We start from the raw sequence: 23,720 nt of genomic DNA on the forward strand, positions 1-23,720 counted from the left end.
ATATCGCAAAATAAATTAATAAAGTTACACATTTATTTATTATTTTTTATCTTTTTTTTGTTGTTGTTGACAAATTACTCAGAAATAGCAGAATAGTATAGGCCTAGTTATTTGTTTGGTCTTTAATCATAAAAAATACATAAAGCTGAAAGAAAATGCTTTAAAAAATGACATCAACCAACCCGCCCCCCCAAAAACAATTTTTTATTTTATTTTATCTGAAATATGTACTCCTATCAAAAAATATGAGCTGACAGGGATGGAGGGGGTTAAATCAAACTCTAGTTTGGACCAAGCTATCAAACCATGAGTGAAAATAGCCTGAAACTACCAGTCTCTTCAAACTCCGCTGCAGTTTTGTGAGGAGGTTATGATGAAAGAGGAAGAAACCCCACAGGAATCAAACCTTCCAACATCATTCTGGTCTCCTGCCTCTCTTATGAGTCCAGCCCTTCACAACGGCTATTATTGGTGTAATTAGCTGCCATAATGAGAGATCGACTCCATCAGAGGCAGACAGTCGGTCGCTCACTTCCGCCCTGCAGCTCTAGGTTAATGTGTCTCCAGTCTCTCTGTCTGTCTGTCTATTTTTGTTGTCTTGGGCTGGAGCGCTAAGGGTGACAGACTGCGGCCCCTGAGCGATGGGCCGTGTTGCAAAGTGGGTCAGTAATTAGGCCGTCATCTGTTCATGGGCTGGACGGGCCGCCACTCCATATGCATTCACACGCGTCTCACATCACTGTCGTTCTCTCACACTCAGATGCCACTGACAGACGGGAAACTTAGATGGACAGTAATTATGAGCTTAATGTTTAAATTCTAGGACTTTCGCCTCCACTGAGAAAGATTGAAAACAAAATGGAAGGAGAATGTGAATGTGTCAGTGAGGGACTGGAAAGTGACTGATTGACTGACTGATTTCCCTATTTCTTGAAAGAAACAGTAGTCTTCCTGTTTTGGAGTCAGTAGTTCAGAAAGAATTTCAGTGCTTTGCTAAGTCCTTGCTAAGACTATTCAAAGTGAAAGTTCACCCTAAAAAGGAACATTCGGTCATCATTTACTCACCCTGATTTCGTTCCAAACCAATAGCACTTTCAGTCGTCGTCTTCATCTTAGAAACACAAATGAAGATATTTTTATGAAACCTGAGAGATTTCCATCCCTCCATTGAAAGTCCATTCCACAACTGATGCTTTAAAAAGACATCGCAAAAGAATTCCATATAAATTGTGCAGTTAAATCCAGGTCTTCTGAAGAGACATGGTCGCTTTATATGATGAACAGATTTAATTTAGCCTTTTATTTCGATATAAACATTGATCCAACGCATATACATGGAGCACATCAAATATGGTCATCCGTACTTGCTTGACGCACAAGAACAAACCCCATTGGTTCTTATGCATCAAGTAAGCATTTTTTCATTATTACTTTTCCAAGCAAAATTATTTTTGCCTTGTTAAAAATGGTAATTTCTGTTGGATCTCGATAGAAATAATAGAACGTAGGGAGGTTTATGTTTCCTCCTCATATTTGTACATTTTTTACATTTGCAAAACCATTAATACTACTTTTAAATTAGGTGTGAATTTTTTTTTTTTTTTTTTTTTTTTTTTTTTTTTTTTTACAAATGAGTGATAACCTAAAATACAGTCATGGAAATATAAAATCTCCACCTTTCTGGGTTATTAGCTATGCTGAATATCTCCTCTTTCAATTCCAAAGAGATGTTTTTCATATGGCAATGCGAAGTGATGTGTCTTGGCCTTGAAAACAGGATTCCCGTGTGTAATCCTGAGAGAGCAAGTACTTAAGCCGTCGTCACATACAGACACTTCCTGGCAAACAAAACCAAGAAAAACACTTGTAATTTTTAGCTTACTGAGGCTAATCAGAGGCCTTCATTACAAAGACTTTTTTAGCCCCAGGATGCAGGGGGCTGTGCAGAGAGTGTTTAGAGCGGACGTTTCATGTTGAATGGGTTTTACAGGGATTTTGAAGATAGCTGGTGCTGTTGGTACATTTTAATAGTAAAGCAGTTGTCTTGGAAACCACTTGAAACCGTTTGGGCTGCTCTAACAGGTTTGGAAGAGTGTTTTTAAAGGGTTCAGTGGAAAGAAAGTAGAGCGATGTGGTAAAGGCACATGAGGGTTTTCATCTCTCCGTGCTTCAGAAATCTGGTGGGATTGTAATGTGGTGAAATGATGATGATTTTTCTAGTTCCTCAAGCCTTCGGTTGACTCCTGGTCTACCAGCTGTAATGATGATCCGGACCATCATACCTTCTAATCACCTTCAGTGTAACGGCTGCTCTAAGCCTAAAGTATAGGCTACTTTTTGCGCTTACGATACAGTTGAACAAAGTATCGTAGTACACCTTTCAAAGTATACTTCATGTGATAGGTGGTCGACACATGCGCTCTAGAAAGTTTCATCTTTGTCCAGTCTGCACTATTTTTCTCCTGAAGTTATGACTGATAAAAATGTCTTTGTATACATTTAAACTATTGTTGTTGTTGCAGTCGCCGGTATTTTGTTGTTGTTGTGCCATCTTTTTAGTTTAGTTTTCTACTGTGAAACAACGGCCCTGGCCAGTGTTCCTACCTGATCAGTAGAAAACAAATTCAGTGTGCATGTGCGACCTGCTTATATAAAATATGCTCGATTGCACAAATCAGGCGGCGAACGTACAGTACGTGCATACTGTTCTGGTGATGACATTTTCGTCACGTGCACTGTACGCGGACCCTCGCGTACACGTAAAACCGCATACTTTGGGCTTTAGCTGCATGTGTGTTCTTGCATTTGTTACAGGTGACATCATATTACATGTATTTCTAAAGTGGCCCTGAAAATTATTTCCACTCTTTAAACCACACATACAAATTTGTAAATGTCATGGTGTTAAATAACAAAATATCAAACCCATGGCATTTATTTTAAAATGTTGCAAAAGAACACTTTTCCAGCTAAATGTGTCACAAAAAGGGAGTTTGTTAGGCTTTAAATGATTAAACAATAGGTGTCCTGTGCTGTTCAAAATTAAGATAAAGTATTTGTAAACTTTCTGGTGGTCAAATGTTAGTTGTTTGGCTGCACGATTTGGGAGGAAATGTTTTTTGTTGTTTTTTTAATTGAAAAAAATTAAAAGATTTTTCTGATTTAAAAAGCTCTGGGTTTGCTGTGCTTGTTTGTAGGATGCATAATTTAGCCAAAAAATCTGTCATTATATATCAATATGACTATAATTATATTATCAAAATAAGACATATCCTTAATGAAATATTTCACTATAGAATAAAAAAAGAAAGAATAATGTAGTACTAGTAATAATAACAATAATAATAATTTTATTTTACAGTACAACTGTAAAGTTACAATACTAATATTTATGGTTTTCCTAATTTCCTAACCATTAAGCTTTTATTTTGAAGGAAACCCATAGGGAGACCTTAAATCTTCTCTTTTGTTGAAACCAGTTTATATGTGCTTTCTCTTACATCCTTGGGAATGTGATGCACACTACGCAAGGAGAGTTGATTTCAGATATCCACTTAAATTATCTTAGAGTCTAGTTTGTAAAAATAAAAAAATAAAAAAAAATGCCATATTCAATGCGCTGTAGGGCTGGATGATTACCGGTAATCGAAAAGTAATCGAAACCGAAATTCAGAGCCTATAACCGACGTCATTTTACCATGTCGGTTATTTCGTTTTTTTAATCCTATTCATATTTCCGCCCACTGTGTGTTAATGTACTTTCCCCTTTAAACATATTACCGCGTGTGTGTAGTCACGTGACTCCGCCCCCTCCAGTCTGCGAGCCGCTTGTACCAAAGAAACACGCAGTGTCCGTCTTTTGGACACATTTTGGCTTCAATAAAGACGACACAGTCAAGTCAAATGCAAACACTGCAGAAAAACTGTTATAGCGACCAAAAGTTAATACCAGCAATCTGTTGTACCGAATATGAACAGTGCATGGCTCAAAAAAAAGAGAGAGACTGACAAACGCCCAGTGCCTCCACAAAGCAGGTGTAACGTTAACACAAACATTTACAAATGCTACACAATATGAAAAGGATTCAAGAAGATGGAAAGAAATAGTATATTTTACTTTTAAGATGGCAATATTTACAATAATTTATTTTGTTTACAAAAAGAACTATTTTTAAATGTTCTTTATTTTCTACATTTTTAGGAAACTTTCTTTTTACTTTAAAACTTAAATGACTTTTTTATAAGACGTTTTTATTTCAAGCATTGTATGCTTTGTTTGATTCAGTTGTTTGAAATATTTAATAAATAAGCATTAATAGCTATCTGTGTGTTTCCTTATTTTAGAATCACACAAAGATAGGATTATGCACTCTTTCATTAGAAAAAATAACAATAATTAAATAAATAATTTACAGTATAAGCCTTGCAGGTGACATGAGAGAAAAAAAAAAAAAGTTCAATAATCGTAATCGAGGTAACTTGTTCGATTAATCGCGATTTATGATTTTAGCCAAAATCGTCCAGCCCTACCACTAGGTATATATTTCGTATTGCAATACAAAGATATTAATTGTATCTTTGACCTCCAAATGTTTGAATGTCCAAATGTAAATTTTGTCCAGGGGAAATTGTTTGATTAATAATTAATAAATTTCATTTAGCAGACACGTTCAAATAAAGCTTCGGTAACACTTTTTTCTTTACAGTGTCATTGTTACATATGTTACATGTAGCTACTATAAATTATGCATAATTACATGCAACCCTAAACCAAACCAAATCCTAACCCTATAGTAAGTACATGATGTAGTTACTTAATATTACTCAGTACTTATAATTACAGTGTAACAAAGACACCTTAAAATAAAGTATAACCAAAGCTTCTTACATTTATACTTATTACAGACACGGTACACTCAAGGTCGCTGGTGATAGTTTTACACTACAACCTTGTGGTTGCCTACCCCAGATCACTAAGCCACACCACTATGATTAATATGCTGTGTACTGTATTCATAGGAAATTGCTGCGCAAGCTCCTTAAACTATTTGAAGGGTTGTATTTTTTTTTTCTATTGGCCTGTAGTTGTACGACCCACAGTAAATCTTATGCAAAGCGGAGCTGGAAACAGTCTTCTGGGTCCGATTGCGGTGTCACTGAAAATAACTACCATGTAAAACTCACAGATTGTTGAGGAAACTACTCGAAAAATACTGCTGCATTTGTTCATGTTGAGTTTTTTTTCTCCTCAAGCTCTTAAATTGAATTATTATTTCTGCTCTGCTTTCTCTGTTGCTATTGGCTTGGCTCAGAAGTGCACTGCTAACTTCCCTTGGTCCAGCTGTCTCGGCCAAACTATATTCTGAAAATGACAGCAGAGCTGGCCTGGGATCTGTGCTTTTATTTGTTTTTTTGTTTGTCCCTGTTGTCCCATGAAGCACATTTATAGCAGCACAGATGTGAAGCAGACGCGGGCCACTGCAAGCCTCTGATAACAGTATGAAAGCGACTTGATGTCAGAGTCTCAGTCTGTAATTAAGAAATAAGAAGAATCAAAACTCATTTGAAGGAATGGCTTCTTTTTTCCGATTCGCTTTAAAGGAACAGTTCAATAAAAAAAAGAAGAAAATTCTGCCATTTACTCACCATCATGTTGTTCCAGACCAATATGAGTTTCTTTCTTCTGTGGGACACAAAAGGAGTTTTTTTGTTGTTGTACATTTTCAGAAAAGTGGGTGGGAGTTTTGGGTGAACTATCCCTTAAGAATTATATTTTTAATTATATTTTGTGTAATTGGTGTGTATCCAACAGGTCGTGTCTTCTGTTGATCACGGATTGTCCTTCTCTCATCCAAGAGGAATTGGATCTTATCAGCGCCCTCTCTCGTCTGGAGCAGTTTGGCGTGAAAGTTCTTCCCTTACAAGGTAATGCAGCACTAACCTATTACTACTGTTCGAAAATATGTTCTCCTTCCATTTCCTTCAGGAGATTGGTGCTCAAGCTGACTAAATCATCAAATCGACCATTGGAAAATATGCCCCTGATGTTCCTGTTTGTATTTATTGCTCTGTTTGCTTTTTCTGTTTGATGGGAGGAAAAAATCTCATAAAACCGACAAAAATAAATGGTCGAAATATAGCAGAAAATATCTATTTTTCAAACTAGTGATGATATTTGAAATGCACTAAAGTTTAAAGCTTTCTGGCCAGTAAGATATATTTTTTTTTAAAGAAATTAATTTTGTTTTGCAAGGATGCATTAATTGATCAAAAGGGACAGTAAATACATATATAATGTTACAAAAGTTTCTTCCAAATCAGCATATTAGAATCTGAAGGATCATGTGACGCTGAAGACTGAAGTAATTCAGCTTTGCCGTCACAGGAATAAATAGTTGGAAAATGGAAATGGAAAATAGTCCTTTTAAATTGTAATATTATTTCACTCTCTGACTGTTTTTACAGATTTTTTTTTATCAAATAAATGCAGCCTTTGTGAGCATAAAAGACTTCTTTTAAAAGACTTCTTTTTTTACTGATCCCAAAGGTTTGAACAGTAGTGTATGTATGTCTTATTATTTATGTATTTGCACTAAAATGGCTTAAAAAAAAGAGAGTAATTTTTCCCAATCATTTTGACCAAACAGCCATTGTTGTCATGCCGATTCAAAATCTTTATTGCCTTCATGTTTTTTTACACTATTTTTCATTAGATTAGCATTGGGGAGAGTGATATTTAATCATTTTAGTTTATGCACTAATACAACAATTCATAGCAATTAACAGCAATTTATAAAAAACGGATAGTTCCGGTCCTGGATTTCTAATTTGGTTGAGCCGTGTTCGGAGCTGTTGCAAATTATTCTATTATTCTAACTTGCACCTGCGACCGCATTACATAAGTTTTACTGCGGCACTTAAAATAAATATTTTTATGGACTAACCGTTTTATAAAAGCAATAAACCCCGTTAAGCCATGGTTTACAGTGCATCTAGAGCAGTTCTGTTCTAAATTCAGTCAAGAATGCCACTTGGGTCAACATTTTTGAGCGATGAAGCATACAGGTTTGTTATATTACCCAGCACTAGTCAAAACCTCACCTTTTTCCCGTCATTCTTCCGAATCGTTCATGCTATAAAAACTGAAAAGATGTGTGTTAAAGATCTGTCCCAGTCGGAAATGACTTTTATATTGTTGGTCTATATACACGAAATAAACATATTTGGCCGTTGCACCGTCACCTTTGGTAGCAGCCTTGAAAAACGTCATCTTATCCATTCGTTTGGGCTCCGTCTAGCTGTTTTTTACACAAGAACATGTCCTGTATGGACGCCCCTTAATTCGTCAAGACCCGCGTTCTTGTGATATAACTGACACACTCATCTGTCATCAAGAGCTTTTCTTCATTCATTTTCAGTTTTCTTCCAGATACTCTGTAGAGGTTACATAAGAGAAATCTGGTAAAAACCAATGTTAATGTTCTGGAGATCTAAAGCAGACAATCATCTAATGTTAATCTGTTGTGTCTAGTGAAGCACATTTGTGAGATGGTAGAGACAAATTCAAAGTATCATTGATAATACAACACAAGTGAAATGTGAAGTAAAAGTACTCGTATTTCTAAAAAGGGGAAGGCCTCTTTAGCCCCATGTGTGCTTCTCCCAGTGTCCTTTTGAAGAAGCGAAACTCTTTTATCTAGTCGAGGCAAGGCTAGGAGCAGCTCAAATCTCCTTCCTAAACTTATAAAGGAAGTTCTTTCACCCTTCCTGACCCGAGTGACCCCGCGGCTGTCTGTGTGCGCCAGTCTTTTTTCCTAGCAGGAGAAGTTATACATTCAACAGGGAGCTGTAGCCTGCCTCAAAGCTTGACTTTAATTTATCTGCTTTTTTTCCCCATCTTCTCCATTCATTTAAATTTTTGCTTTTCTACTTTACAAGTAAAAGATAAAGAAGCAAAAGCTGAACTGTAATCAATTAGGCTCACGTTTAAGCAAACAAAAAAAAACCTTATTGCTGCACACTCAGGCCCCGTCCACACGACTGCGTTTTTGTTTAAAAACGGAGACCTTTTGCTACGTTTGCACCTCCCGTCCACACTAAAACGGCAAAAACGGAGACCCAAAACGGAGAAGTTTAGAAACGCTGCCGATCCGTTTTTCGTTTTGAATCTCCGGAGGGCGTTTTAGTGTAGACGGGTCAAGACGGAGGACTTTAGAAACGATGACGAAGTAGAGGCTCACGCTCGGCTCTATGATTGGGTGTCATCATCAGTCATGGCGTATATCTTTGCTAGCAGCTGTTGTACAAGTAAATTCTGCATTTTACAACGCTATAACTGCCTACATGCGCCGGAGTCAAGCTTTTATTCGAGCGATCTGTGACGATTCCCGTGTGCAGCGGCGGCGTTGACCGTACATGGAGCGTCGGTTTGGGGTTAACCCAGAGCATGGTGGGATCATTTTATCAATGAAGTTGTGTTTACACCGGCACGCGCATGCCCAGTGTTGGTGAATGGTCACGTGATCCGCGTTTTCAGTCGTTTTAATGTGGACGGAGATCAATTCTAATACGCAGCTAAAACGCTGGTGTGGACGGAGATCGTATTCGTTTTAATTATCCGTTTCTAAACTAAAACGCAGTAGTGTGGATGGGGCCTCAGATGCGCGGCTGTTTTCGGAAGCAGGTTAATGGGTTTGGCAGGTGCTGCTGATGGCTGGCTGGTCCCCAGTGGTGTCTCCTCTAAAGATGGAGCTGTCTGCCCCCCACAGGCCTGTAACTCGTGGCCCGGCTCGGCCCCCTGCCTGCGGCAGACCAGCGTGACCTCCAGCACTGTCCACTTCCAGCTCAATATTTTAAACTGTGCTCAGTCAGACAGCAGAGACCTGCTTTGTGTCCATCCAATTACCACACATCACAACTACTTGCTTGTTATGACAGGAAGTGTGGAGAGTGCGTGCGGTGAATTCCGTGTTGTTTGTTGTTGTTGTTTTTCTAAACCTTTTTATAGTTAAGATCTTTGCTGTGTTCTAAATAAATACTAGCTGATGTATACTGCACAGTACATACTGTATTCTGTTTGGGTTTTTTTAATAGTGTGTGAATAGTGTGTGTGTGTGTAGCAGTGTGAATGAAAGGCCATGGAAATGGAAAGTCAATTCAAGTGAGTTGCATTATGGTATGGGGAGAGTGGGGTAAGCTGTGCCACTTTTTAACTACTTTGTCCTCTGAGCAGGGAGAAATTAGATTTTTAGGTGTCTGCCATCAACTGAAATTAGGTGAAATGATCCATTTCTCAAAAAACAAAAAAGTGGTCCAGAGATACAACTTGCCCCACATTAAGGATTTACATTTCAAGTAAAAATATGAATATAAATGAGAACAACAAAGAAAACTGTATCATAGCCATTTACAAGATTTAATTTGTTGCATGTTGTCCACTTTTTCATAAACCTGTTAGAAAAACTATTTTATTCAATATTTAAAATGGAATATTTAAAGAGAATATTTTAATATACATGTTAGTATTTTTAGAACATTTTTAATTTGCAATCAATCTTTCAACATTTTTGGATATGATAAAATAATAATATTTCCTGCATTTGTACAGTAGGCAAAGCTTACTTTCACTATTATTTGAGCCATAACTTAGCATAAAGTGTCTGGCACACTTTACCGCACAAATCATTTTGTGGGGAAAAATGGTTTCATTTAATAATTAATGGCTGATCTTTAAAGTACATGGTTTGCATTTTTTTAAACATTAAACGGCATATCACTTTTTCATGTGTGTTCCTTCACAGGCAGCTGTATGGAATGGGCTCTGTCTAAATATATGCTCATGTGACAAATAATGCACAGTTTGTCTGATATTCTACAGAGATTACAAAGGACATTCTCTTAGTGTAGAGAAATCTAGTAAAACCAATGCTAACGTTAAATCTGATGATTTAAAGTGAAGAATCTCCAACTATCAATGTGTTTTTGTGTAAATTTATGGTCATGTGGCAAATTTTAACCAATGTTACCGTGAAAATCTGATGATTTAAAGTGAAGAATCTTCAACTATCTATGTGTTTTGCTGTGTAAATGTATGGTCATGTGGCAGATTATGCCAGATTAGTGGGCTTGTATGAAACAGTGATTGTATACTGCACATTTCGGCTATTCTAGCCGGTACAATACTGCATAGGCTACTGGATTTCTGCTAGGTCTTAACTTTTGGTCTTTGTTTTGTCCCGCTCTCTCATTTCCTCTTTCTCTCTGCAGTGCGTCTGCGGACAGATCGTCTATCATTGATAAAGGAGTGCATCTCTCAGTGCCCTACTGCGTACAGACAGTCCACTCTCCTGCTCAGCCTGGCCAGACTGCTGCGCGTTGCAGGTAAAACCCAATGAAAACTTCCCTCAGCATCAGGCTAACGGTCCATTTATGTATGTCCGTTGCAGAAAAACGCTTGAACTGAAGTATTTCTAGCTACGAAGATTCATCAACGCTGTCACAGACAGCCTGCCACAGCAGTTACGATAAAAATTACCCACATCAGTTCTTGGCATCACTTCAGCCAAGGCTTTCTTTTAGTTCTTAGTCAATGCAATCCCTGAAAGTTATAAATATTTTGATGTCATTCCAACATGACATGACAGTCGTACACTTCAGTGACCATTTCTTATAGATTAATCAGCGTTAATCTGTAAGCTTTAGAGAGTGCGTTTAATCTGTATCTGCTGAATCAGCAGTGTCCTGACTACAGGTGAATAAATAGATGAATACGCATGAGTGAGGGATTGAATGAATAAGTAGGCATTTCTTTGAAGTATTCTTTGCTCAGGGGTTGGAGATGAATATTGCAATGGACAGCCCAAAACGATGCACATCAGAGATGTGACTTCATGAATCAACAATCAGTTAGTTCCATGAATCAGCATGAATTCAAGTGAAGTGATTGTATAAGATTGGTCTTGTTAGCTTTCTCTCTCTCTCTCTTTTATTCTTTATGAAGTAAATCCATTGTGCATTTTTGTAAGGGTGATGTGTAGATTGAAAATATATCCAATTTATATTTGTACACGGCCCCATGTTTTCAGCGCGCTGTGTTGTCCGCTGCAGATAATTGATCTGTGCTGTTTTGTCTCACATTTGGACTGTTTGGCTTTCTGTTTCATACACAGGAAATGGCAGTGCGAAATCAAAGACAGTGGGGTGATTTTACTGTTGTACCAGTACGACCTAGCAAAATTGAGTCACACTGACAGGATAAATGGGTGCAAAATGCAACCCTGGTATAAATCAGCCATTTTCACAAATAGGGTACAAAATAGGTCCTGGAGCTTTTAAAAAGTTCAACAGTCATTTAATTTATTTTTCAACAAATAGTCAGTGATAGTAGTCACTCCTTTACCTCAGTTAAAGGAGCTGGTTAACCTTCAAAAATATTGATCAACAACCCTGGCTAATATCATATTTAGTTTTTTTTTTAGCTATTAATTTTATGAGGTTCCTCTTCTTTTTTTTTTTTTTTTTTTTAGCCTTATATATATATATATATATATATATATATATAATCCTAGCAATAAACATAGCAACAGAGTAACATTTTTAATGAACCCTAAACAATCATTGCACATGCACCTCTCGAACAGTCCTTTAGACACTAACAGTTTACAGGCAGTAGACAATTAAGATCACAGTTCCAATAACTTGGGAAACTAAAGAGACCTTTCTACTGACTCTGAAAAACACCAGGAGAAAGATACCCAGGGTCCCTGATCATTACCCTGGTTAACATGCCATAGTCCTGCTGCAGGGAGGCATGAGGATTGCAGAGGTGGCCAGAGCAAAAAACTGCAATGTCTATACGTAATGTAAGATACCTATGACAGTCCTACAGGGAGACAGGAAGGACTGCTTATCCTTTCAGTGCCAAACCATGTGTAAACATATGTCCACTGTAACCATTGCAAATGCCTTGGTGGAAGAGTTGAGTGACATCTCACAGCAAGAACGGGCAAATCTGGCTCAGTCCACGAGGATAAGATTTTAATGTACTTAAAGCAGATGGTGGCCACACCAGACACTGAACGTTACTTTCGATATTTAGAAATATATATATATAATAGTTTGGGTAACCTATATGAATGGCAGAGTTTAAATTTTAAGCAGTGTTTAATTGAGGTAATAGATAAATATTACATATTACAATAGGTTAACAATCAAATCAACAGATTATGTCAATATTACCACATTGTTGCACGATTTAATTGTTGAATAACTCCGAGGTGATATAGCCCAAAATCAGCAGTTTAATAGGTTATACATGCAGTGTATTTGATGTCTAATCCTTGCTACTTTTAATTATATCGCGATAGCTTTGTTTTATGCTAGCCTTAAAAAATTTCATCAAAAACCATGGAATTGGCACCTTTTAAAAATAAAAGAAGTCAAGGGACACCGCCCCCATTTGTGGGAAGTGTCGTTAGTTAAAGGGGTGGTTGATTATGATTTCACTTTTCTAACTTTAGTTGTGTAATGTTGCTGTAATGTAATGTAGTTGTGTAATGTTGCTTTTTAAAGGAGGTGTATGTAAGAAATGTATTTCAATTAATCATACAATGGCCCTGAAATGTCACTAGACATTAAGAAATCATGTACATTTCAAATACTTATATCACTGACAACAGTAGTCCGGCCAGGATATTGTCATTTAAAAAGTGCAGTTGCAGCCCTCAACTGATGTTGATGTTGTCATGTTGTGTTTTGGTCTGATGCGCCGCCCTCCACCTATCAACCAATCATGAAGTCAGTAGTGTTGCAGCATCCGGGTTGCCAGCTCTGCTCTAGTTACCGCAGCTGCAGCTCGTCACGTTCCTGCTGGATCCTGCAGCCTATCTGGCAACCTCGAGTCAAGGAGGAGGGGGAGGGGATACACCACTCTACAGTAATTTGAAAGTGATTGCAGTACCAGTTTTGGCCACAATCTTACATACAGCTCCTTTAAGGACTACAACAAACGGCTGGAACTAAACAACATTCCTCCTGGTTTAGTGACATCACCAACCCTAGAATTTACATAAACCCCGCACCCGGAACACGATTTATAGATTATCAAGACAGAATATGCTAATCAATGACTAGAAGATAACTACACATTCAAGCTACATAAATTCATCAACTAACCATTCAGAAATGTCCTGTTGCTTCTACATGTTGTCACTTCTTCTTGAATATATCCATCATTGCCTGACTCCAGTTTAAACATAAAAGGCTAAAGATTTTTGACATTTTCAGTGCATGTCTGTGTGAGGTAAAAGGACAAGCTCCGCCCTCTGTGCTGGGAGCAGCAGCTCATTTGCATTTAAAGGAACAGACACAAAACGGTGTGTTTTTGCTCACCCTCAAAAAGTGACAATTTTAACAAGCTATATAAAAATAGCTGTGGGGTATTTTGAGCTAAAACTTCACATACACACTCTGGGGACATCAAAGACTTATTTTACATCTTGTGAAACGGGCATTATACCACCCCTTTAAACGTTCACCCCAAACTTATTTTGTGAGTGTCAGTTGTCTTCTCCTAGGTTCAGTGTGTGTGTTAGTTGCAGGGGGTAATTGAGGTGAATCCAAAGCTCTGACTCTTCTGAGCATGCCAGACAGATCAGTATGCAGGACGTCAGAAGCTCTTCTTGCCATATATAGTGGAATTGATTAGCTCTCTATGAAGTGACTGGGTGTTTGATGTATTCACCTTGGCTTACCCTCGACTAATGCCCGTAGGGCTGTTTTGTTTGTGCGCGTGTGTCAGCACACCTGCGCCTGTACCTTTGCTGGCATAAGAGAAAGGTGCAATGAGGATAAACAGGCAGCAATAAATGCTCCTGATATATCAAGACTTCAGTGTCACATTTAAATCAGTTTGGATATGACTGAAATATGGCACTTCCCGTAGTATCGACCCTTTCGATTTTACTGGCGAATAATCATATCCATGCAATCGCAGGCGCTCACACACATGCACACACTCACTTTCCTGCCTCCGCTCGTATTATTGCCTGTCTGGGCTTTGATGCTCGACACACACTTTAATGAAAAAGACAACCCCTATCACTGTTTTCATCAGGCTTCTTGGTCTTCTTTATTTTCTTATTTTGGACTGAGATCAGGGCTGTGTAAGAGGGCATTTTCTGAGATGTGATTGTGATATTTGTACAACATCCAGGAATTTCTAAGAAAAACCTCTGAAAGGAAATTAATTTATTGAACTTCAGACTGAACACTTGAGTAGTATCTTTTATGGAAAGCTTGAAACTTTGAAGTGAGTGATTAATTCATCTAAACTAAAATAAAATGTGCTGCTGCTGATGCTAATAACAGCCAGATGATGTAGCGTTTAACATGTAATGTTCCAGAATCTCATGGTTGTGTGATGATTTAGGTGATGATGAGGCCAGGAGGAAGGGTCAGGTGCTCACGCTGTTGGCAGAACAGGCTCTGCACTGTCAGGATTTCAAGGCCTCCTACATCCACTGCCAGGATCTGATGGCTGCAGGTAAGCCGGCACAGCTTGACTCGAAATCTCACTTCACTTTCTACTTTGTTTTCATCCAAATCAGAAATGCACTGCAGATTTTCAGGGATCAGACTTTTTTCTTTAAAATCTTCAAGCTTAAGAGTTTTAAAAGAAAATTCCTCTCAAATCATGCGAGGATGAAATTGTACAGTAATATTTTTTTCCGTTACATTTTTTACATGGCATTTAGGCCTAATCGACCTACTTCACCTCCCGTTTGCCATAGTTCTTGCATAATAACTGTAATACTTTTCTGGTCAGATAAAAAATATTTTATTACCTTGAAAAGTCATTATCCATATGATATCATGATCTATTTTTATGTGTAAATGATATTTGTTGATGTTTACCCTGATAGATTTATATCTGATTGTATGGATTCACATTTCCACCAAAATAGCTTATTATTAAAATGAAATATATTTAGTGTTAATATTGAAATAGAGTCTGCAAGGTTCTCACATTATTAAAGAATCTGGCAATAAAAGTTTAAAAGTATGGTCTGCAGATTTAGAAAAGTCACTGGAATTGACGAAAGCTTAAAAAAACATGAAAAAAAATAATAATGGAAAATATTTGGTTTGGCTAGAAGTTGCTCTTCAAAATGACTTCAAGTACCCCTGTGGTGAAAATCAAGTTTTTAATGTTGTTTGTAGGTCTGTGTGGTGTTTTTAATATGATGCTTTAAGACAAACCATGTACAAATTCACAAGTCAACACCATTGCCGAGTATTTTCTCGAGTGATCGTCAACGATTGGATCTCTGAGCTGGTGTGAGTGAGTGGAGGCGGGGCTTCTTCGCATATTCATAGAACCGTGTATACTAAATGAGGCAACGTTCAAGCTATTTTAAAGCATGAAAAAAAAATTCCAAGGAAAAAATGTTTAAATGTCATTTTAGTGATCAAAGATGAGTTTTAAGGGATAAAATTATTGACTACAGGGGGAATTTAAATTATTATCCACGAACCTTGAAAAAGACATGGAGATTCATTTTTCATAGATATTTCATCCAAGGGTGTTGTACTGCATCAGAATCTGCTTGCAGGATTTTGATGTTTCATAAGTGAGGTTTTGAGTAGCAAAATGTTTTGAGTGTGATCAGCAGGACCATCGTTATCATTCTAGGCAGATTCATCTCTTGTCAGAGCTCAAAGGTGTTTTATGTGTATGTGTATGTGTGAGGCTGTTCAGTCAATGTGCCATCAGATATTGGAAAGAGACTGGTGTTGCGTGTGTGTGTATGCTTCAGGCTGGGGTAGATTAATGCAGGCTTGAGAACAGAAGATGTGCTAATCTCTGATTGCTATCGGCAGCAGTCTCACAGCCTCGCTAACATCAGTGTGGAAAATGGGTTAGCTTCTCTCCAGCTTCACTGTGTAATTATTCAGTCACATGGAGAATGAGGAAGAGTGCTAAAGATTTAAAAGATTTGCTGAATACATGAGGCAATAAGAGCCATGGATGGAAAAACAAGAATATAACTGCAACAGATTCTTGAAACTATGCTAACTCGAAGCGTAGAGCCACAATTGCTAAGACTAAAGCAGGGGATTGTGGGTTTTGTTGTTTTTTTGTTGCTAGGCAGATGTTGTAAGAAAGTATCTGAAAGTATATGTCTGTCTGTCTATTTCTACCGTACATGTCTGTCTACATCTACTGTATCTATCCATCTATCATCTAATCATCTATCAATCTATTCTTTTTAAACTTTCAATTAAGGTTTTGTCAAGCCGACATTTATTGACCAACTTTAATTTTCTAGTTGCAAATTACTCGTTTATCAGCTATGTTTATTCCGTTTTCATTCTTCTGACTTAAATTCAAATTCAAATAGCAATTAAATATGTAATAATTGAATCAGAATTTAAAAGGCAGTCTTGAATAGCGTTCAACCCTGGAAAACAGTGGTTTTTAAGTCACATAAAGAGAGCAATTTTTTTTTTTTTTTTTTGTATGTGTCTCTTTTGAAACTCTCTCTATGGCAGTTAACATCCCCTGTACAGTATATGACTGTGCTGTGCATACATTTCTTGTTTTATTTTTTACTCTGTCACTCTAGGCTATAGTGATGGTTGGGATGTGTGTGCCGAGCTGGGGCAGTGTGAGACGTACTCACAGCTCTCTGCCCGTCAGGAGCTGATGGCATTCTCCCTCACACACTGTCCTCCCAGCAGTATCCAGAACCTGTTAGCGGCTTCCAGTTCCCTTCAGACCCAGGTGCATTTTTGTCCACTGAAACTGTTTTTATATATGTATGGAGAGAAAGAGATGCTTGCTAAAACATTCCAGTAATTAATTTCTGATACTTCAAGGAGAAACCTGACTCCTGACCTCCACTGCAGTCAAACATTTGCCAAGTTTCCTGCTTTTTACTTCCATAGTTTTTGTATATATGCATATGTTGTGTTGGACGCACTAGACATGGGCAGAATCTAGACTTAAAATGGAGCTTTTAAGTTTTAGAAATCGCCCCTGGCACACATACTATTAACCCTCCTAGCGCTCTTTCCAGCTCATGCTGCCTCTATCTCTCTCTGTGTTGACTGCTTTGGTGTCAGGCTGCTTCCAGGAAAGACCTAAAGTAGATTTATGTATACCAAGATAGACGCCACATTGAAACACTCAAAAGAAAATGTATTGAGGAATGGAATAGTAATTTAAATAAGTTTTACTGCGGTGTCAAGTATAAATACTGGCAGAACGATTAAACATTTAAGAGCAAAGAAAATTGAAGCGAAAAAAGGTATTATGCTGAAGGGCATGAATGAAAAAGTCAATGCTTTGCTCTCCTCTTTTGTCTTAGGTTCTGTACCAGGCTGTAAATTACAAGATTGATCCCTCTCAAGCCCGGAGAACAGGCAGCGAGCTGTCAGAGGTAAAGAACAATGCTTCTGTATACATCACGTCAGAGGTCTTTATTTAGTGTGACGCTTTGAAGAGCAAATATTTTTTGAGTGATAAATCTTTGCTAATTGTGCTCCTTGAGTATTGTGCATTTACCTTTTATACAACAATTTTGTGTTACTCTTTCTGAGAAGCCTGTATGTGAATAGTTGGTGCCTTGGTGTGTCCATAGACGTTTCTTTATCAACATTAACATTTTAGGTTAAAATTTATTTTAGAAAAAAACACATTAATACATTTATTTTCACCATTTTAAATGCCTTTTCCCTTTACTAGTTAAATGTAACTGGTCCTATCTTGTGGCAAATTAATTTTAAAACATATATAATTAGAGATTATGATTATGAGATATGATTGATCGGCTGGTGACCGGAATCGGCCGATTTTCACGTGATCGGCCATGATCGGCGACTGGCCGGTCAGTCTGACATAATCCAATTTTATGCCGGTCAAATGCACTCGGGCGCCGCATGATTAGCATCGCGCAACATCAGCAACACACGTGCGCGCGCACATGTAGGAAACCTCATGAATTACGGCCGTTTCACACCGCAAGCGGGAGCAGCGCGTTTTTTGGGGGGGGTTTTTGTTCGGCGTGCATGTTAATCAATGAGTGCATTCACACCGGGAGCCGGAGCAGCGCGTGAGCGTCGAGCAGGAGCGGCGCGTGAGCAGCAGTGAAGCGCGGGTTTCAGCGCCGAGTCTATTTTTGCTGCGCTCAATTTAAGTGAAAACACACTTTTGATGGACAAAATAAATATGATTTCATCCGAAAAGGGCCCAAAATGCACAGAATTTGCATGTCTGGTGTGTTTTAAGAACTGAAGTAGGCTAGGCTATGTCAGAAAAGAAAATGAAGACTCAAAAATATTTATAGAAAATTTACCCATTTAAACTTCGTTTTTATTATTTCCCAATCGTTTCCCTGCACATGCTCCACTTGTCCTGTTTAGCCTGGCTGGACGTGTCAGATGAGAGAAGAACTGTTTGAGAAATATAACTTGCCATTAATGTACAAGTGATTGCAATAGGCGTGTGTGTGTGGATGTGAAAAGGAAATGGTTCTTCCATAACACTGCACTTTAGATGTGTGTGAATTTCCCACACCAGGAGTAATTTATATAGTTCATTTTTATAGCGATTATCTGTTCAAAAAATGTTCTATGCAAAATGTTCTATTAAAGAGAAGATAGAAAATAAATATTTGTGTGTGCTGTAAAGTGGTTTGAAAAAATGAAATCGGCTAAAATCGGTATCGGCAGGTCAAACTCAAGGAAAAATTGGAAATCAGGATCGGCCTGGAAAATTTTAATCGGTGCATCTCTATATATAATAAAACATTAAAGGGTTCAGGGCATGAGAAATCAAATTTCAAATTTGCCTTGATCTTTTGACGTATAAGAGGTCTATGTACCATTTAAATTTCCTGCAAGTTTCATAGCTTAAAATGTCCTCCTCATTATAAACGGTGTCGAAAACAAGTAGATGGTTTCTTTTACAAGTGTCCCAGATCACATCGGAGGATTATGTGTTGGTTCAGAGCATTTTATTTTGTAAAAGTGGCACAGTGGCAAAAAAAAAGAAAAAATGTTGAAAGATGAAGCATCCAACTATATTGGATCTGAGCTGGCAGCAGCTGCATCACAACTCGTAAGTAAATAATTTCATAATGCTTCGTCTGTAAATTACGGTTTTATAGGTGTAATGTTTTTCAAAACACTTACTCGCGTGCAATAGCGAGTGGGTGTTGATACTTTTTTCTACGCAATGACATTAGCCAATAATAACAGTGGCTGTTTACTGACATGCCCTCAAAGGAGCCGTTCTTTAAAACGGATCATTTCAGACAGAGGGTCAGAAAGAAGGTTGAAAATAAATGTTTTTCCACATGCATATTTGTTTTTTCATGCATTATTATTATTATTATTATTATTATTATTATATTGAAGCACAAATTATTATATTTTGAAGATTAAGAAGCTACCTTTTTTCTCTTTTGGAATGATCAACAATAAATTGTTCCCAGTAAGTCCATGAACCTTAAATTAGAAAGTAAAAAGTGTCAATTTGAACTTCTTGCTGACTGTAAGCTTTCATCCTCACATGTTTTAACATGAGCACCCATGCTTCATTCATGGCTATAAAATGGTAAATCTTCCCCTGGATTATTACATTATAGTGGGCTTTAAAGCACAGCCTCTGACTGAACTATGTGTTTAATGCCTCAGTGACAGAGTGACTCTCTGCGTTTTTCATATGGTGTAAATTATGGCTTCAGAGCCCAGCTACTTTACTCATAGCAAGCACTGTTTTCACCTTACCATGAGAAAAGAAACTGCATGTTTAAAGTTTCATGTGCTCAAAAATACATTTGTGTAAATGTGTGTGTTGTTTATCGGTTAAATGTGCATTTAAAACTGAATGAAGTATTGATGAGGTCAAATGCGTGGTTCAGCTTTGTACACACGATCTAGAAGGGCAGTGTGCGCTAGTGTTCATTTCCTGTGTTTCTGACATTTTTGAAAAGTTCACCTAGCATCCCGGTAACATGTAAACACCTGCATTCGCTTTGTTTTGTCATGTTGCTACAGAGAGCTGGCAGTGCTTTGCTCCGTTGATGGCGGAGAGCGTTCTTGCTCAGGAGTCAATTTACGTCCCTGTGCCTATACCTTCATTTATAATGCATGTTGACTTTAGTGCAATGAGATGACTATAGTAGTGCTTTTGTTTGTTTTATAGGCTTAAAGGGATATCTCTGTTCCTGCTGGGATTTCCTCTAGTTTCTTTGTGTCTATTTTCCCTGCTGGGTAACACTTGCCTTAGCATATTTTCCACCTAATTACAACATGATAACATTTACAGTCCTGAATGCCCATGTTGATTTGATATGTTTAAAAGTCCACTTCTGACACAAATCGTTATAGTTAAATGTATGTCAAATCTCTTGATTAGTAGACCTGTTGACTGGTTATATAAAAACAAAATTAATTAAATGTCAAGAAATCCACTTTGGGACTGTCCAAGCCCTGAAATCAACCAAACGTCAATATGAAATCAAAATTGGCACCATTTACTTTCTTAATGCATGGCCCTGGTCTTATTGAGCAAATAAAATATAAAATTTTAATTAAACTAAAAAAATATTTTAAAATGTATTTAAAAGAAATAACAATAGTATACTTACTAGGACTAGATGTTAGAATCCCTTTATATTCAGCAAGCGCTGTTGTTGATGTCAAGTCACCTTTATTTATATACAGTATGGCTTTTAACAATACAGATTGTATCAAAGCAGCTTCACAGTGATAACATGAAAATAATATAACAAAATTAGTTTCTAGAAGAAAATTGCGTCATCGTCCACCTTAAGTAAGGCAGTTCAATAATATTGTTGAATATTAAATGTCCCCAACTAAGCAAGCCAAAAGCCAAGGCAACAGTGGCAAGGAACCAAACCTCCATCAGTGACAGAATGGAGAAAAAAACCTTGGGAGAACCCAGACTCAGTCGGGGGCCAGTTCTCCTCTGGCCAACGAGCGAACAGTGTATGATTATGATCCAGGCCTCATTACAGGTCAGAAGTCAGATTGGATCAGAACATTCAGAATATTAATCCAGTTCCATCTGGTTGGAAGTCGGAGTCATCACGCCGGTATGGAGACGAGTTTGTTGAGGATCAGTGCCGATGGCTATCGTGTCGATGAGGCCTTCACAGGGCTGATGAGGCTGGCACTTCAGTGATGCGTTATGGATGGGTCCAGGTGCAGGTCCACCATCTGATCTGGATATGGCTGGGATCCGGCTGACTTCAGTAAACAGGAAAGGGACTGGTTGACACTTCAGGACTGCGTTGTCATCGTGTCCAGGCGTAGGTCCTGCATCAGATGTGGATATGGCCTGGATCCGGCGGACTGCGGTAGACCTCGGATAAACAGAGAGACTAATATTACCGTAGACGCCATCCTTCTTATGATGTAACAAGTACATCAGGATTTGTGGGGAGTGTTCCCGGTTCCAGCTGATCTAAACTATGCAGCCTAAATTTAATTTTAGAAGTCTATAATGTGTTATGTGTATGCTAGGCCAAAGATATGTGTTTTTAGTCTAGATTTGAACTGACAGAGTGTATCTGCTTCCTGGACAATGTTAGGAAGATTGTTCCAAAGTTTTGGTGCTAAATAGAAAAAGGATCTACCGCCAGCCTCTTGGGTGGGCTTGGATTGGGGGGTGACCGCCTGGTGCCTCCAATACAACACATCATTAGTTGTGCACCCCGGCCTCATTGGGTGTTTCGGCCTTTTATCACAATACACCCTCACCCGAGGCTGGCCCACCACAGGCTGATCAGACCTGGGTGTGTGTCGCACCGGGGGCTCCATGAGGTCACTTGGCAGCCCATACAGTCTCCTTCTGCTTCAGCCACAGCCAGTGACTGCTTCTTTCGGCAGCAGTTGCAAGGTCTTTGATGGTCTTCCGCTGAGCCTGTCCTCTGATTCCAACCTCCTCTAGTAGCCTTGTGGTGAAACTAGCTACAAAGCCCCTGCAGCCCACTTCCACTGGACGCACGTTTACCTTCCAGCCCCTGTCTTCTGCTTCGGCAGTCAAATCTGCGTTTCGCAACCTTTTCCTTTCAAATGCCTCATCGATGGCTTCCTCCGACGGGACAGTCAGTTCCACTATACAGACACGTCGACAGGATTTGGACCAAAGGACCAGGTCTGGGCGCAGGTTGGTCGCTGCAATTTCGAGTGGGAAGATGAGCCTCTGACTCAAGTCTACCCGCATTTCCCAGTCCTGGGCTGTGTTCAGTGGGCATGAGTCTGGAGGCGATCGATTGGTCTACCGTTTCTCCCCTTCCCGGACGAAAGATGTTGGTTGCCGCAAGGTAGTCTGGGTTTCCAGGGCCATGCATTGACGGTTACCCTCTTACTCTCCAGTGTAGCAGCCAGGCACTTCAGCACTTGGTTGTGGTGCCAGGTGTATCTGCTTTGCGTAAGGCTGGTCTTGCAGCCCACCAGGATGTGTTTCAGGGTTGCTGGGGCAAGACACTAGATGCAGGCTGGATCCTCTCCAAACCAGAGATGCAGGTTGGTTGGAGAGGGCAGGACATCATATGTGGCTCTGATGGAAAAGTTCAGCATATTGGACTCCACAGCTCGCTGGACACAGGACTCCAAGTGATCTTCCTCCTCTCCACACCTTCCCACCTCATCCAGCGGCTTTGCTTGGCTTGAGGACACCGCTCTAATAAAAATTAATATTTATTAATATAATAAATTATACTTTTATATTTACTCAATATTCACTTAATTTTAATTTAAAATATACTGTATAAAACCATGTATTTACTAATATATGACATTGATATGAACTTGTTCTTTTACAGTTTTAGCATTTTATCATATATTGTCATGTATTAAAATACTCCAGGTACATATTCTTTTGGTTATATTGTGCAATAACTCAAAGCATCATGGTCCTGATTTGTCAAGTTAATTCCCTTTTATTTGTCAAGCATTTAAACTTTTTGTTTTCCACAGCAGCTTTAGAGAAAATATAACTAGTAAGAAAGCCAAAGGTGCCTGTAGAAAGAAAAAGAAAATCTACAATATGTTTATTAATTTCTGTAGCTATAACCACTGTAATTTGATCATTATGGCTCATGTCTAACCTTCCCTCCAGCAGGCTGGAGCTGTTGTTCCTGGATCAACTTACCCCACAGACCTGCTGCACAGAACCACAGCCCGCACCATAGAGGTCCTGACCAACACCACCATGACCACCAGAGCCGTGCTGACCACTGTCAGCGACTCCCATTGGTGGAGGGAGTCCCTCAGCTTACTTCGCCCACTGCACGTAAGTTGCATTTAAATTCAGGCTGAAAGGTTTTGTTCGCCACTCTCAGAAGTGTAACCTCGCTCCATTATGCATCACTCCTCTTCAAAACATAACCGCCAGGAACAGTTTGGACAAAGCTCAACAGTGAGACTCGCCTGCACATTTTTTGGCAGATTTTGTTATGCCATTAAAATCTGGCATGATTGAATGAACCTCTCCCCGGCCGACGTCTGTGTGTCTCTTTGTGAAGCGGTTTGTTTTTTGAGTTCCTGTTACTGGTTCCCCAAGCCCGAGTCCTTCCTGTGAAATGGTTGATGACAAGCAGAAGCTTGTGCATTCCTAATGGCCTTCCATAGTGACTCTCAAACACCACCCCCCCCCGGCTTGGCAGAAGGATCTGGCGCCATACGAA

General features: G+C 38.7%; 1 protein-coding gene across 2 annotated transcripts in view; it reads left to right on the forward strand.

The window, feature by feature from the left end:
• The window catches only part of nbas (NBAS subunit of NRZ tethering complex), a 256,303-nt gene that overhangs the window by 63,138 nt on the left and 169,445 nt on the right, over positions 1 to 23,720 (forward strand). Inside the window, exons 31-36 of one of the 2 annotated variants that reach the window (XM_056269320.1) lie at positions 5,813 to 5,925; positions 10,267 to 10,380; positions 14,429 to 14,542; positions 16,626 to 16,783; positions 17,370 to 17,441; positions 23,153 to 23,326. In XM_056269320.1, coding sequence (XP_056125295.1) covers positions 5,813 to 5,925; positions 10,267 to 10,380; positions 14,429 to 14,542; positions 16,626 to 16,783; positions 17,370 to 17,441; positions 23,153 to 23,326 — 745 coding nt within the window. The remainder of the gene's footprint in view (positions 1 to 5,812; positions 5,926 to 10,266; positions 10,381 to 14,428; positions 14,543 to 16,625; positions 16,784 to 17,369; positions 17,442 to 23,152; positions 23,327 to 23,720) is intronic. The other variant, XM_056269321.1, reaches the window with a different exon arrangement.

Source organism: Rhinichthys klamathensis, unplaced genomic scaffold, assembly GCF_029890125.1.
Source record: "Rhinichthys klamathensis goyatoka isolate OS25496 unplaced genomic scaffold, OSU_Roscu_1.1 h1tg000281l_1, whole genome shotgun sequence".
Lineage (NCBI taxonomy): Eukaryota > Metazoa > Chordata > Actinopteri > Cypriniformes > Leuciscidae > Rhinichthys > Rhinichthys klamathensis.